Source organism: Phaseolus vulgaris, chromosome 8 (assembly GCF_051622355.1).
Source record: "Phaseolus vulgaris cultivar YP4 chromosome 8, ASM5162235v1, whole genome shotgun sequence".
Classification (NCBI taxonomy): domain Eukaryota; kingdom Viridiplantae; phylum Streptophyta; class Magnoliopsida; order Fabales; family Fabaceae; genus Phaseolus; species Phaseolus vulgaris.
Genome location: NC_143505.1, coordinates 57,958,243 through 57,974,184, shown reverse-complemented (window position 1 = coordinate 57,974,184; position 15,942 = coordinate 57,958,243). Strand labels below are relative to the sequence as shown.

The following is a 15,942-nucleotide window of genomic DNA, read 5'->3' as shown; positions in this document are numbered from 1 at the left end:
CATCAAAAATTAAATTAAATTGTGAGATAAACAAAAATTTAATAAAAAGATTTTGTATTATATGACACAATAGAATCCATTATTAAAAAGAAGTAGTATAAGATCTCAAAATATAGAACCTTGCATTAAACTTATGTGAATAATAAGTAAGTTGTCCCTATTTCACAAATTTATTCAATTCAATTTCGTAGGTTAGGTTAAGTGTTTTTTAGCACCAATCATAATTTTATTTGATAAAAGATTCATAAATTTCAAATTTGATGAATCTGACTTAATTCAACTACGTAATGAAAATTTAATACTTTTTGTCCAGTAATTTTAATGTAAAAAATAGATCTACATTTTATTATATGAATATTATTTATGTATAAATGAAAAGTATTGGTATTTGTTCTTATTCATTACAGTGATTTTAATGTTATGGTTCAAAATAATGACTTTAATTTTTTTTGTGTCTTTATAGGGGCAGATTTCAACACTTTTCATCCGAAAAGTCCATGTATAAAAAATATCTGAGATTTTAACATAAAGAAATTATTAAAGTGTTGGAAGGTTAAGAGGTTACGACTCTCTTGGTTCTATTACCTCCAAAACTCACAGCTTATATCCCACATTTGTTTTTGCAATTACTTGCACTAATATTGTCACCTGATAGGTAATTTGTGGTATCGTGGAGTTACATAATGATCAAATCTTAAACTTTTAATTCCTCTTAGGTTTAATTTTAATTGTGGATTCATCCCATGGAAAATTGATTAAAATATCTGAACGTTTTATCATAGATATTTTTTTTTCAAATCTTATTTTTTCCTAGAAATCTGAAATTAACACTAAATTTTGAAATAAGATGTTCTTATTCAATAAAGATAATAAAAAAATGTAAAAAAATATAAATTCATAAATTAGATATTATTTTATATGTATTTTAACAATTAATACTCACAAGTGCCTATATTTTAATATAAAATATTACTGAAATTATACACTTATCACTCTCCCCAACTTAGAATCTTGTTTGTTCTCAAGCAAAATAAATGAATATATTTGAATTTAAATATCAAAACACCTTATGTAAAATATGTAGACATAATCAACTTCCAGGATCAACTCAAAACAAATGAATGACAATTCATTAAGGAATTTCTTCTCATATGCTCACAGGTAAGTGTTTCTCTCTATTTTTATTGAATCATAACAAATCACATTTGCTTTTCATCTCATCTTCAAATCACAACATATTAGAAACATGAATCTTGAGGTCTTTTCCAGGATTGTAATGAGGTTAGGCTTCCAAAACATATTGGTTGTTCAGATAACAAAATGCACATCTTAAAGAAGAAAAACATACCTACAGTTCAATTATAGAGAACACATATATTATCTAATCATCATTTTCTTTCTAACTTTTCATGATGATTTTTTGTTTTTGTTTTTTTTCATCAATAGGAATAGATTCTTCCTACTTTCAACTTTTTGTGCTTTCAAGAATCATAACCAATAATTCTTTTTTTTTTATATGTATTGCATCTATGTTCTCCTTCCTTAAACATGCTAAAGGTACCAACAGAAGGCACTTCGCTCAAGTTAGATTTAGTATTCGATACTCGGTATTTTGAGTACTGTGTAATGACGTATCTGATTCTTGAAATTTATACTATTTATATTATTTTGATGGACCATTCTTATTGGGTCAGATTAGGAAGCTGAGTCATGTTTAAAAGTGTAATAACCAGGTCGGAAACATGATCTCAATCATACAAACTCTACCCGTACAATATATATATATATATATATATATATATATATATATATATATTAATACATATTGTATTTCAGATTTTACGTTAGAAAATACACAAATCCAACTTGACGAAACACTCACCAAAATTGTTTATAAGAATCACCGCGTAACTCAACCAACACCACTACTAACCACCATCCATAGTTACCAAAGACAACAAGCACTGCCTCCAACCAATGACAGCCACCACACACACACTATAAATTCTCCAAAGAAACACACTACTACCAACATCTCACCATTTATTTCTAAAAGAAAAAAGTTGTTGTACGGGGTGCAGGAATAAAATATAGGGGTGCAGAAATACAATATATGGGTGCAGAATACGACCCCTACGTGTAGTAGGCACCAGTGTGTTGGAAACAAAATGCAAAAGCCTGAAGATGAAGATATTTCCACGCATAAATAATAACAATACAAAAATTTAATCATACGGGTTCGATATCGTTGGGCTGAAAATTTGAGTTAACAGAAACAAACTGAAAAATAGTAACTACAGAAAGATTCTAAATAAATAAAAGCTGTGTAAGAAAAAATATCGTCATTATTGAAAATTGAAAATAAATCTTCAAAAATTTAAATAGTATTTACATAAATTTGATTATGATTACATTCAATCTTGAATAAAAATAATTATTAAAATCACTTTGTACCATGATTATTATCATTATCTTTCTCTTTACCATTTTTACTGTAATTATTGCTATCACTTTGGACTTGTGATGGTAACAATAATAATATGATAACAAAACAATGATTATTATCATCAACGCTCTTGTGAGTGTTATTATCATTAAATGATACTATTTTGTCACTTATACTATTACTCTGACTGATCCTATTACCCTAATTAAAATTATAACTTTCGTTATGATTATTATTGTCATCATTAATAATGATCACAATATTAATAATAATAATAATACATAATTATTATTTATCATCCATAAGTAAAAAAAATACTGCTTTTGTAAATAATAACAAAAATAAACCATTATTTTATAATTTAAGTATTTTTCTTAAAGTGTTACGTGTTCTAAAGGCATGTTTAAAGTTTTTTCTATATGGGTTGAAAATCACAATTCTTGAAAATGAAAGACATTTGCATTTTTTTTTATAAAATTTAATTATTTAGAATATTATATAATCCAACGATAATAATGAGAACATTTTTATTGCAGTATTTTTTCTACTTAAAGAAGGTTAACTTTTCACTTTCATAGGATGAGTATATTATAAATGGATATATCAATTAGGATGTCAAACAAATTTACATATAGTTTTTTTTTTTCCAATATGCTTCTATTTAAAAAAAAAAACGAAATAATTTTCTAAAGATCAGTGTTTATTTTACGTGAAGATAACATGGATTCATATTCAAAATAGTATCTCGCGTCTAAAAGGAAAAAATACTATACATTACTCTTGAGACGCGTAAGTTTGGCTTGAATTTACTTTGTTACGTGCAAAGCAGAAGTCAACAAACAAAAGATACAAATGAACATAATAATAATAACAATAAAAAGCAAAATTAACCTTTCACAAGAATATCAACGTCATATAATAATAAAAACTTTTTTTCAATATCTATAATAAAATATTTTACAATTGGACATATGAAAGACAAAATTCTTATATGTAGTAAAAGTCTTGGTGTTTTTCCTACACGTTGTAATTCGATTTGTTATTTTGAATTTTTTTTTTTAGAATTGTACAAGTATTATAGAGTATAAAATTATTTAACAAAAATTGTCATTTATGCTCACGATATCTGAAAAACATATTTTTTTTTTCAAAAAAATTGTATATACAAAATATTTTCAAAAAATTGTACATGCAAAATACGACTATAAGTTAAATCATATTCCGATAACATTCGTACTGAAATTGTATTTGGTGCATACAATTTTAATTAATATTAACTGATAATTGAAGTCGTATATAATAAGTATGACTTCAGTGTAAAGTTAAATTGAAATTATATTTGGTATTGACGATTTCAATTATATCAGATTTTACTGAAATCACATATTTAGTTTAATAATTTATTTAAAAAAAAGACTTGTTAGTTTTTAAATAATAAAATATTTTGAAAAATATTTAATTATGTTATTTTGATTGAAATTTATCCTTCAGAGTTAATTAAATATATTTTTATTTATAATTAGAAATCATAACTAAAAAATATTTATAAAATTAAAAAAACAAGTTTAATATCAACTTGATCTCGCTAAAAAATAAAAAAGGATGTATTAAAAATGATATTATATATTCGTATAAGTTAAAAGTAATGTAAGACAATATATATTTAATATAATCTATATTTATTACACAGTGGAATCTTTTAAATTATTTTATAATAAAACTCCTTGAAACTAAAACACAAGTTAAACTAATAAAAGTGATTTTTTTTTTCATGAAATTTATAAACTGTTTATTTTAATAATTTTTTAAATTGAATTATGAGATTATATGTAAATCTAATTTTAAATGGATTTAGAGATACATAAATAAAAGTGAATAGATAAAAGTGGTGGTCTGTTTTTTAAAAGAATAGAAATAATGATTGAGAATGATAATTTAATATAGTGGAGGAGGGTCTAATGAGAATATTTAACAATTACTTAAAAATATATAAAAAATCTAAATACTCAATCAAATATTTAAGATTAAAAATAAAGTATTTTCATTATCATATTTTAGAAATATTCAATTATCACTTACTTTTTAAAGATGGAAATAAAAGTGATTTAAAGATGAAATAAAAGTAATAGATTAAACTTGATGGCGTGTTATAAAAAATACCAAATATATAAATACAATTAATGATAAAAGATAAGCACACACTAAATTTTCTAAACAATTAAATTTAAAAAATTCTTAACTATCATATTCTAAATTATTTAATCGTATTTTTATAAATTTGTTCTTAACTTACTGTGACCAATATATATAAATTTATTAATTTTTCATAGAGTTATGAGTATTTATTACGATATTAATTATATAAAACATTTTACAGTTAGGTAAAAATTAAACTCTTTTGTGTTATCTGTTATATTTTTGTTTTTCAACGTTTACCAAAAAAGTGACAAAACGCAAGGGATAATGCAAATACAGTGTCGTAATTGAGTGATGTCAAACTTAAAAAGCAGAAGGAAACACCCACGTGTGTTTTTTTATCACACATGAGAGTCCATCTGTATGTGTTCTCTGTCATCATCTTCTACTTAATTACCCTCTCTCTCTCTCTATTTGTCTCTCTCTGCCTCCGATCTATCTCCAACGACGCCGTCTCGATCTTCTTCCTCTGCCTCGTAACAGAGCGCCATGGATGAGACTTCAGCTCTCATTGAAGCCATTCTCAGGGAGCAAGAGGAAGAAGAAGAAGCTCACAGAAGAAGAACCCGCACCACGCAAAACACCGCCGCTAAAAACAACACTAACGAATGGCAAACTGTGTCCTATCAGAAGCGAAACCGTAACAACAAGAAGTCCTCCTCCAAGCAGCCCCTAGCCAACGACAATTTCACCGCCGATCAGTCCTCCGATGTCTTCAGCTCCGTCGAGCGGCATTCCGAGGAGCGCCGCCGCCGCCTCCTCGAGTCTCAGATATCTGCCGCTGCTGAGGCGGCGGGCGCCACTCCGAGCAGATCGAAGCAGCTTTCCGACGACGAAGACGACGGCGATGCGGAGCCGGAAGCCGGCGCCATCCAGAACGGTTCTTCCGAAGTGAAGAAGGCAAAGCAGAAGAAGCCGAAGAAACCGAAGGTGACTGTGGCCGAAGCTGCTTCCAGAATCAGCGCCGATGAACTCGACACGTTTCTTGCTGAAATTACCGTGAGTGTTTCGATTTCGCTACTGATCTGCTGTAATTGCGATTCGTTTTTGTTCATTGTATGTGATAGATAAGATGAATCCTGTTTGCGCAGGCTTCGTATGAATCGCAACAAGATATTATGATGATGCGATTTGCTGATTACTTCGGTCGCGCGTTCTCGTCGGTGAGTGGAGCTCAATTTCCGTGGTTGAAGACGTTCAAAGAATCCACCATTGCGAAGATTGTTGATGTGAGTTGTTTCTGTTCCTTTTTATTTTGTAATTCGGATTAAAAATTTGGAAACTAAGTTGTATGGTTTTGTGATGCGCGATATATGGTAGTATGTATAGAATTTTTAATTGCATGAGTGAGCTCTGATCTGATCATTGTTGTTTTTGAGTCTTTTGTGAAAATGTCGCTGAATTATGTGTGTTGACTTTCTGTGATGATCATCCTAATGCATCACTCTTTTTATAGTCTTTGTTGTTTTTGATGGTTTGGATGCTTTGTGGTCCTTGGTCGGTGGTAATTGTTAGTCTTTCTTATCATTTTTGCCTTTCTCAACAGATCCCTCTTTTGCATATTTCTGAGGATATTTACAAAATATCAACTGATTGGATCAGTCATCGATCATATGAAGCCCTTGGTTCCTTTGTGATATGGTCGTTAGACAGCATTCTTGCAGACATTACAAGTCATCAGGGAACTGTTAAGGGATCTAAGAAGGTGGTCCAACAATCATCATCGAAATCTCAGGTACCCTTTGAAATCACACCATGACGGTTATGACAATTTGTCGTGGTTCTGTAACGGTGTTGCATTTCTTAAATTTTTGTGTTGATGAGGACATTACTATATTTTTTTGGCGTTTTTAATAGTACAGAAATAAACTTTGCGTCTTTGTTGATTTGTGTCTCCATATGAGCAAGTATATGTATCTGTGAGAGATGGTATCTGGATTGCTGGCACCATCTAGTGACTTAATGCTTGGTTGGATATTGTTGTTCTAACCTTTTTGGATGTCAATGATAACCTTTTCTGAATGTTGATGTTAATTTCATAACTTTTTGTTTTAATTACCATCAAATTTTATAGATGACTGTATTGCAACTTTGACTTTTTCTTAGTTTCTTTACCAAGTTGTTTCCTATTTAATATGAAATATAGAAATATTCAAAATAAAATGACCATTTCTCAAGCCGTATTAGATTTGATATTTTTCTTATGGTTCCTTAGCTTTGTTGGCACTAGTGAATGACTAGCTTTTCAAACAACACAAATATTGGTTAATTATTTAATGTGTCCTATGAGTCTGAAATGCATTAAGATTTAAGGATGACAAGGATGTACGGCATAAGCTAAGGGGGACAAGTTTGGATGTGGGGTTTACCTTCTCAGACAGTGATATATTACAGTCTGATTCTCAGCTTTGAATGGTTGTGCATCTGATTTTCTGTAAATGTAGCCAGATATCCATATTAATAAGGAGATTTTGTAAAGGTGGCCCTTTCAATAAACTTCTTGGTGTTCCAGGATCAACTTGGCTGATGTCACTTTTTCAATGTAATTTGTGTATTTTTTATTTTTTCTACTTATTGATGATTGCAATATGGCATCCAAATTTATTTGAATATTTATAAACTTGTTGAAATATCAGTCAAATCTTATAATGTTATTTTAATTCTGTAACATGTTTACATATGAGCTATAACTATAATTCATTGAATATTTGGTGTGAATATTGTATATCACTTGAACTACAGGTTGCCATATTTGTGGTTTTAGCAATGGTGCTTCGACGAAAACCTGATGTCATGATTAGTTTATTGCCAATAATGAAGGAGAGTAAAAAATACCAAGGACAGGATAAACTCCCTGTGTTTGTTTGGGTGATAACTCAGGTGACTTCTTTCAACATGATATAGTGCCCCCACCCTAAACACAAATTTGTTATATGGATTTGTAACTGGATTTGGATTTGTTGTAGGCTTCTCAAGGAGATCTAGTTATGGGGTTGTACTTGTGGGTATCTCTTCTCTTGCCCATGCTGAGTGCGAAGTCTGGCTGCAATCCACAGTCAAGAGACTTGATATTACAGTTGGTTGAGAGGTTAGGAACCTTTGTGATTCCTCACTAACTTCCCCTGATTTATTGATTGTAACTAGTGCAGAATTCCTAGATGCTCATTCTTTCCTTTAACAATTTATCTTCATCCATTCTTTCTTTTTTAACAGAATTATCACATTTCCTAAAGCTCGTTCTATTTTACTAAATGGGGCTGTCAGAAAGGGGGAGCGTGTTGTGCCCCCGTGGGCACTTGATTCGCTATTGAGAGTTACGTTCCCTCTTCCTTCAGCTCGGGTCAAGGTAGAATTTTAAAATAATCCTTTGTATCTTCTAAGCACTTGCATTGCAATCATTGGTTTAGCTGAGATACTCATCTGGTATTTTGTATATTTTATTTAGGCCACTGAAAGTTTTGAAGCTGTTTATCCAACAATAAAAGAAGTTGCCCTTTCTGGTTCCCCTGGAAGTAAAGCACTAAAGCATCTTGCGCAGCAGATACTAATTTTAGCAATTAAAGCTGCGGGAGAAGGTAATTTCTAGTTAATGTTGATTGCCGTCAATTTTTTCCTTTGCAGATGTAATTTATGTAGTGCTGTTACACGGGGACAACCATACATCAAAGATAACGTTATCCATAAACTTAATATTTATTTACAATATAAACGTATATTAATCCCATTCAATTCAACTCTTTTGTGTGTAAAAAATCCTATAAAAGAAAGCAAAAAGAATAAAAAAAAAATGTGCAGAAACTTGACATGGTTCCAAAACTGGGCATCTAAACAAAAGAAATTTATAATCTTAGTGAGCATAAGACACATTTAAAGATTTCACAAAAGCATTGTTTTCAGCCTGTGCGACAAACCAGAAAAACAAAGCATCCATGATACCCACATTCTTCTAAAACATTCCATAATATTACACACACACACACACATATATATATATATAAATGGTATAATAATATATCTTTGCATATAAGAATACGAAAGATCATAGTAATCATGTTAAACAATCTGACTTTTATTTGACAAGCCCCCATTACAACCACTTAGGCAAGGATGTCCCATTGCCCTCTCTATCCCCAAAGACATTTTGCTACCCTTGTTTCTGAAGGTGGTAGTGCTATGTCAAAGTGAGTTGCAATTCGTGAGTCAGCCTGACTCATCATCTTATTGGGTTGAAAAAGTTAAAAGAATTCTTTTATTGTGGGTCAAAATCAATCTAGCTCAGTTAACCCGTGAGCCAAACATGTTCCAGTTGAGTTTTAAGTGAGTTGACCAATTTCAATTTCAGAAAAAGAAATGCAATTTGAAGATATTCGAAGAACTCTTGACATTGGTTAGATATTTAAATATTCAATGCTATTATACACATGCACACACATATAAAATACTATTAATAAAAAAATAATTGTTCTTTTTTGTTTCTTTAAATTTAGTTCCTTTAATGTATCAATCCGTAGTGGTTTGAGCCAGGTTGAAAGTTTTTTGGCTTACCATAAAGTGAACGAGTTGAGTCAACTCAATTTTAGCTCAACTTGTGGTGAATTAACTTATGTGAGCTGAGAGTTGGCCGACCTTGGCACCTATAATGCTTAATTTGCTTCATCTTATAAGACAAGTGTATGCTACCTCATCCAAGATGGTGGTAGCTCTCATATTCTCCAATCCCAAAGGAAAGGAGTTTCTCATGTCATCCTAGACGATGATAGTTTCATATGCTACCCATGGTCTGAGCTGGTAATGCTTTATTCCCTTTACCAAAAAAAGAGGGTATTACTTTTCCCTTTTTGATGGAAAAGTGTACTTGGCCATTTTTGGAGATAACTGTTCTCACTTGCATACAATATAACAAAATTGTGATTTATCCGCGTATCCACAATTGGAAATCACACAATCAATTGACAATTAATTCATAGCAAGTCACTCTAGAACCAATACCACAATTAACAATTACACTATTAGTCAATTAATGAATAACCAACGCCCAAAATCACTCATGAATTCATAAATGAAAATAATAGGGTTTAATTTAGCACTTCTGAAAAATCACCAAATTCCCCCGTGTTAGATTTCACAAGAATAATTCACAAACCTCTCAATTTCTTACTTTAAACCCAAATAAGAAGAACCTCAAACCCCAAACCCGCCAAAACATGAGATGGAAGAGTAAGGACTTGAGATTTTAGTCACCTCTTCAATGGAGAAAAATGTGAGTGCTCTTCAGTTCCCTTCACACACAAAGCTCTTCTCCTTCCTCTTCTCATATTTGATAACTTTGAACCCGAAAAACACTAAATCCTTTAAAATACTAAGAGAAATTAGTTTCCCTTCAATTTTCTGGTCTGGACACGTTTTTAATCTATTAAGTTTTAAAATAATTAATTAAACTTCTAACACTCATCAAAACCACTGTTTTGGTTTAAATAATCAATTATTACATAAAGGAATCTAAAATATGGAGCAGTATTAATCGATTATTTCTTGAAATAATTAATTATTATAGTGAACTCACTACAAACAACTTTTTGAAATAATGTTATTTGCAGAAATAATTTGTTATTTCGGAACCTCTGAAATATCCTATAATTGATTGTTTCAAAGCAAACAAACACCCCTATTTCAGACCAAACACTATCTATATGTTACAATTTACTAGTTATTTGCTTTTTGTGCGGTCTCTCGAGTATTTAAGTATTTATTACTAAAAGATGAAAGTGTTGGTGTTTTACTTTTGTTTGAAAACTTAAATGCTTGAGTCTTTTACAGCTAATCCTGACCTATCAAAGGAGGCAAGTGACATCTTTATTTGGTGCTTGACTCAGAATCCTGAGTGTTACAAGCAATGGGTAAGTACAAGGGAATGCTATTTCAAAATTTATTTTCATTCATTTCCTACACTTTTTCCCTTGGGACTCCTTTCGTACTTACTAACACAAACATGTGTTTTATACTGGGAAACAGGATTTGCTTTATATGGATAACCTTGAAGCAAGTATTGTTGTATTGAGAAGACTTTCTGGTGAATGGAAGGAATACTTTGCCAAACATACTAATCTTGATCCTTTGAGGGAAACTCTTAAGAGCTTTTGTAAAAAGGTAAACTATTTTCATTTTTAGTAAATGCAGTTGCACACAGCTTGAGACACTCAACCTTTCTAACTGTACTGCTGCATTTTATATTAATGAACACATTGGTATGCACATTGAAGCCTCTGTATATTTTACAATTTGTTCTTGTATGATCAAGGGTGATTTTGGATAAATAACTTAATTGAGTGGTTATTAAGTAAGAGCTTGTTACCAAGAGAATCACAAACCACCTTCTGTTATTTTGCCGACTACTGTCTTCTGTTTTTCCTTTGATATACTAACAAAGGTTTTGGGTTAGCTTGTTGCTGATCTTGATCATTTTTCCTAACAATACCTCTCCCTCAAAACAGAACTTTGTCCTCAAGGTTGAATTTCAGAGATTGTTGTTGTATATTAGTTTTATCTTCCTATGTTGCCTCCTCTGGTGATTTATCTTGCTATTGAATCAACAATTGATGTACCGATTCTTCCCTTTGCTTTACCATCCTAGTTCCTAACACTTGATATGGTTGTAATCCGGTGGAATGGTCCTGTAACTTCGACTGGATGATCTCCTACTGCCAACTTGGGTTGAGAAACATGAAAAATTGGGTGAATTCTGCCCTACACTTGAATCTGTAACTGTAAAGCAACTACTCCTATTTGCTTGATCACTTTATAGGGCTCATAGTATCTGGTTGCCAGTTTTGGATACAGTCTTGTAGGCATTACTTGGTCTTGATGACAAATTGTGAAATATATCCAATCTCCCACCTTTATTTTAGATGTTACTCAATGAGCATTAGCATATCTTGTCATGTGATCCTGAGCCCTTAACTGATATTTCAACTGTTTTAAAGCTTCATCCCTCTCCACTAGGCATGGTGCTACTGCTTCTACCAAAATGTCTGCTGGAATAAATCTGGCTACTGAAGGAGGAGCCCTTCCATATACCACCTTGAATCGTGTACACTTTTGCCCCTTGGTAACTTGTATTTTACAATATTTTTCCCATGAACTCCACCCTAGCCTTCGGCTGTCCAGAAGTGAAACATCATAAATATGTTTCCAGTGTTCTATTCAGTACCTTGGTTTGTCCATCATATTCTGGATGATAAGATGTACTCATCCTTAATGTAGTGCCTTGTCTTCTAAAGAGTTCCTTCCAAAAAAGACAAAGAAACACAAAATATCTATCACTTACTATAGAAGTTGGAATCTTGACAAAAATATTTGGCCCATTTAACCCGTCTTGTAACTCAAGACTCCTCAATAACAGGAGTATGAAACTTATTTGGTGTATTCACTTTGTTGAGAACTCTATAATCAATGCAAAAATGCTAATTGCCCCTGTCTTTTTAATTAGAATGACTGATCTTGAATAGGGACTATTGCCGGGCCGAATACACGAGACCAACGTTTCTTTAACATGTTTTTCAATCTCATTCTTTTTAATGTAAGAATATATGTAGGGTCAAACATTCACTGGATCAACCCTTGTCTTCATGAGAATTTTATGGTCGATTTCTCTACTTGGTGGCAAATCTTGAGGTTCAGCAAAAACATGTTGATATTGATCTTAATATTTGTTGTAGTTGTTTTTGCTCTTTAGTTTCAATCTGTCACGCTTTATTTGAATTTACGTCATCCTCAATGTCCACCACCCACAATAATGGCGTTACGTCCACCTCTCTTACCTTCATTAATGCTTGAGGAGAAGCCTTACATGTCCCTGATTTACAAACGCCATAGCTAAAGTTTTCCAGTTCACCTTAACTTACCCGATAGTTGCTAACCATGCTATTCCTAAAATCAAGTCCAACCCTGCCATCTCAAACAAGAAAATTTCCATCAATTCGTACTCTCTTATTATTACTGCAATATGTTTGCGACAACCTTGTGCTCTTTTTCTATTCCCATCTCCTAGCCGCACTCCATAGTACTGAGTTGGTTCCACGCTCAATTCCAAGCATTGTACTAATCTAGAAGAAATAGAATTGTGACTCACGCACGCCACTGTCAACTAGAATCAACACCTTTTTTCCTTGTAGTCTTCCTTCCAATTTCGTAATTCAGGGTTAAGTCAACCTCCCTGCCAAACGCAAGGAAAGATCCATTGGCATAAAGCTTCCAAACCCTCTTCTTCTTCATCGTCACTAGTTAATTTTGTAATTTCAACTTCTTCATTAACATGCTCATCCTTTGCCAAAATTACTTTAATAAGTCAAGTCTGGACCTTGGTTCCATCCCACTTGGACGAGCTATCACTCGTTCATCAACCATAGTATCTCGAATTCGCTACTGTGTTATGCTTTTGAGTCTCCCCAAAAATCTTTGCTTATTCCAAGTCATAAGCTAATTCCTCAGCTCTAACCAATTCCTTGGGATCATGAGGGTGAATATTGGGTCTAATACTGTTACAAACCCGCTAAGAAATACCCTAACAACTGATCATCTGAGGTCAAAGATGCTTGTACCACTAACAACTCATTCTTTCTTCTTGTCGAATCACTAGTAATTGTTCCAATTATGGAACAAATGAACAGTGTTTTCCTCCATGCTAATAAAAGCGAATTTCATTTTGCAAACTAACCCAAAGGGTTGTTTCCCTCAAACATGGGTAATTCCACCTTCCACTGGCGAACATCATCTCCCTCTGCTTCGAGCATTTCACTTTCCACTGCTGTTTCATGGCCACTTTGTTCTCCAATATGAGTGATGCCTTGCCTTTACTTCCAGTCTTTAAGCAAATCTTTGATCCCATCAATGCCTCTTGCTTTTCTTTATTTCGATGTGTACCCCTTGATCGTTGGTTGTCTTCAACACTTTTACCATTGATTTCAAGTCGATAACCTGGTTTCACGTTTGTCCATTGTTTTCTTTCGAATCCGGCAGGTTGGACCAATTTTTAAAAACTTTTATTGATTGAATCACAAGTACAGAGGCTCTACAAAGGAAGCTGCTCCCCTTTTGGACAAGGACTTATCCTTCTCACAACAATGTAATCTTTACCTATCCCCACAAACCCTTAAGTGCTCTATCTATACCCTTCCTTTCTAGCCGTCGTAACTGATTCAACAGTCTACTGTTATTTTGCCCACCACTGTCTTCTATTTTTCCTTTGACATACTAGCAAAGGTTTTTGGTCAGCTTGTGGCTGACCTTGATCTACTTTCCCAACATAATAACTCATTAAAAGAAGCTTACACAAGGGGGTCATTAGCCACTTTCATATGCTTAACCCAACACCTTAAAATTTTTCCACATAAGTACTTGAATAATATAAGCCCAAAAAGCTCTGTAAAAGTTTCTTCCAAAGGCTCCCAAAATGGGTTTATTAATTTGGCAACAGTATATTTAGGCTGTTTAATCTCTTGCAGCATATCCAAATGTTTCTTAACACGTTTTCAAAATCCTTAGGCGAGAGCAGTGAGATTAGAAACTAAATAACGTAGTTATCTTAGGTGACACATTGTTCCAGAATCAATGTAGAGAATGCACCTTATCTTGAACCTAATTTAACTATATTTGTTAATCTTATGCCATCTCACTCAATCTGTCTTTTGTAGAATGAGGAGGCGTTTGCTAATGTGGATGATGGTTCTAGCCATGCATTATTAAAGGATGCAGACAAGTACTGCAAGGTCATTTTGGGACGATTGTCGCAAGGCCATGGGTGCATGAAGAGCATGGCAGTTTTTTCTGTTATACTTGCTGTTGGTGCCGTTTACATGTGCCAGAACATGAATCTATGGGATTATAATAAACTGACAGAAATGTTGAACCTCTCCTAGGTTGCCAGAGTATCCTGTGGCTTAGTCGGTGCTTATTCCCAGCGTGAATCACTTAAGCCAATAGTGTGAGGTGTGAGGAATATTTAATTTATTTTAGTCTTCAACTTAGTGAAATCAAACAAAAATAGGAACAAAACCATGGAAGCTTGTGCTGGCCATTTATATAGGTGTTAATGTGTGTTCTCAAATTTAGGTCAAGTTGAAAATTTTTTATTAAGAAATTTTATAGTGGCTTGTTATATATTGATTTTCAGATAAAGTGCCAAATGGCTATAGAGAAATGCAAATGAAGGTGAAATTAAGCTGTGCTTGAATGTTAATTTTGAAATATTTTAATTCTCATTTATTCTGACTTTAGTTTGTTATATTTCATGCTGCTATTTATTATCTTTCTTTAGATTAGTGTTTCGATCAGCAATTATAAAAAAAAGTGGTTCAATATGCAGTTTCTTTTTTAAAAAAAATCTAAGTAAATAATAATGTATATCTTATACATATGATATCCCAATGGCAGGGTCATTTCACTTCCTAAAAATATTCAAAATCACCCAATCTTACTATTGGGTTAAACATTCTATAGAGCATTTTTTTTCCTAGTGCAATCTATTAGATAGCATTGTGGTTTGGGGTTAGTTATTGGTACTTTTTTCTGTTTGAGAACACCTGTATTCGTGTGGCGTGATTTCTCCAAATTCACAAGTAAAATTAAAAACTAAAAGACTAAAAGTAAATTGATTTAAGATTTAGAAGTGAAATTAATTTATTAATTTAACATGAACATTTAGGAAAATACCATATACTTATAGAGCATATAGGAACATACAACATACAAAAAAAGAGTGATAAAGTACTTAAGGAAGGCCAAGGAGGAAGAAAGCCTTATGGATAGGGTTACTATTATGAGATTCACGTTTTCGGCCTTGCACTTATAAAATCCATATTTATAGGTTCGTAATTCCTATCATTTCCTGTTATTTATTAATTACTTATTTATGTATTTTATTCCCCTTATTTTTTGTTTTATTCTTAGAGATTGGATCTAAAAGCCCGATTTTATTTCCCTGTATTAATTCACATTTGTTTTCAAATAAAATGAACCAATAAGGTCTTTCACGTTTTAGGTCAAGATGGAATAAAGGACCTTCTGAAGAGAATTACTATTGGCACCCCGTATTCCTACTGAAACCTCCAAACATTTTTTTTTGTAGAAATAAGTTTCTATCATGTTAATTTCTTAAAAATTAATTAACACGTGAGTAACATCACTCTGTCTCATCCATTAACTCTTGATATTAAAATAAAGACTGAGTTGCATATTCTACAGTGAAGTGTGCATGTGAGGGAATGGTAGTAGAAAATAATATAAAGGAATGCGTGGCCCACAAA

At 32.3% G+C, this 15,942-nt stretch overlaps 1 protein-coding gene across 1 annotated transcript; it reads left to right on the top strand.

Moving 5' to 3' along the window:
* Positions 1–4,938: 4,938 nt before the first annotated feature.
* On the top strand, positions 4,939–14,902 carry LOC137825838 (uncharacterized). The gene is made up of 10 exons (XM_068631624.2): positions 4,939–5,641; positions 5,734–5,871; positions 6,189–6,377; positions 7,385–7,522; positions 7,609–7,730; positions 7,856–7,988; positions 8,088–8,217; positions 10,460–10,539; positions 10,655–10,789; positions 14,332–14,902. Exons 1-10 carry the CDS (start codon positions 5,132–5,134, stop codon positions 14,554–14,556), a joined length of 1,800 nt encoding a protein of 599 aa, XP_068487725.2. The 5' UTR covers positions 4,939–5,131; the 3' UTR covers positions 14,557–14,902.
* The last annotated feature ends 1,040 nt before the right edge of the window (positions 14,903–15,942 follow it).

Bases quoted from the DNA above. Each gene is read 5' to 3' on its own strand.
- LOC137825838 (XM_068631624.2), top strand. From the start codon at position 5,132: ATGGATGAGACTTCAGCTCTCATTGAAGCCATTCTCAGGGAGCAAGAG. The intron at 7,523-7,608 runs GTGACTTCTTTC...GATTTGTTGTAG, and splicing joins TTGTTTGGGTGATAACTCAG to GCTTCTCAAGGAGATCTAGT. The intron at 10,540-10,654 runs GTAAGTACAAGG...ACTGGGAAACAG, and splicing joins CTGAGTGTTACAAGCAATGG to GATTTGCTTTATATGGATAA.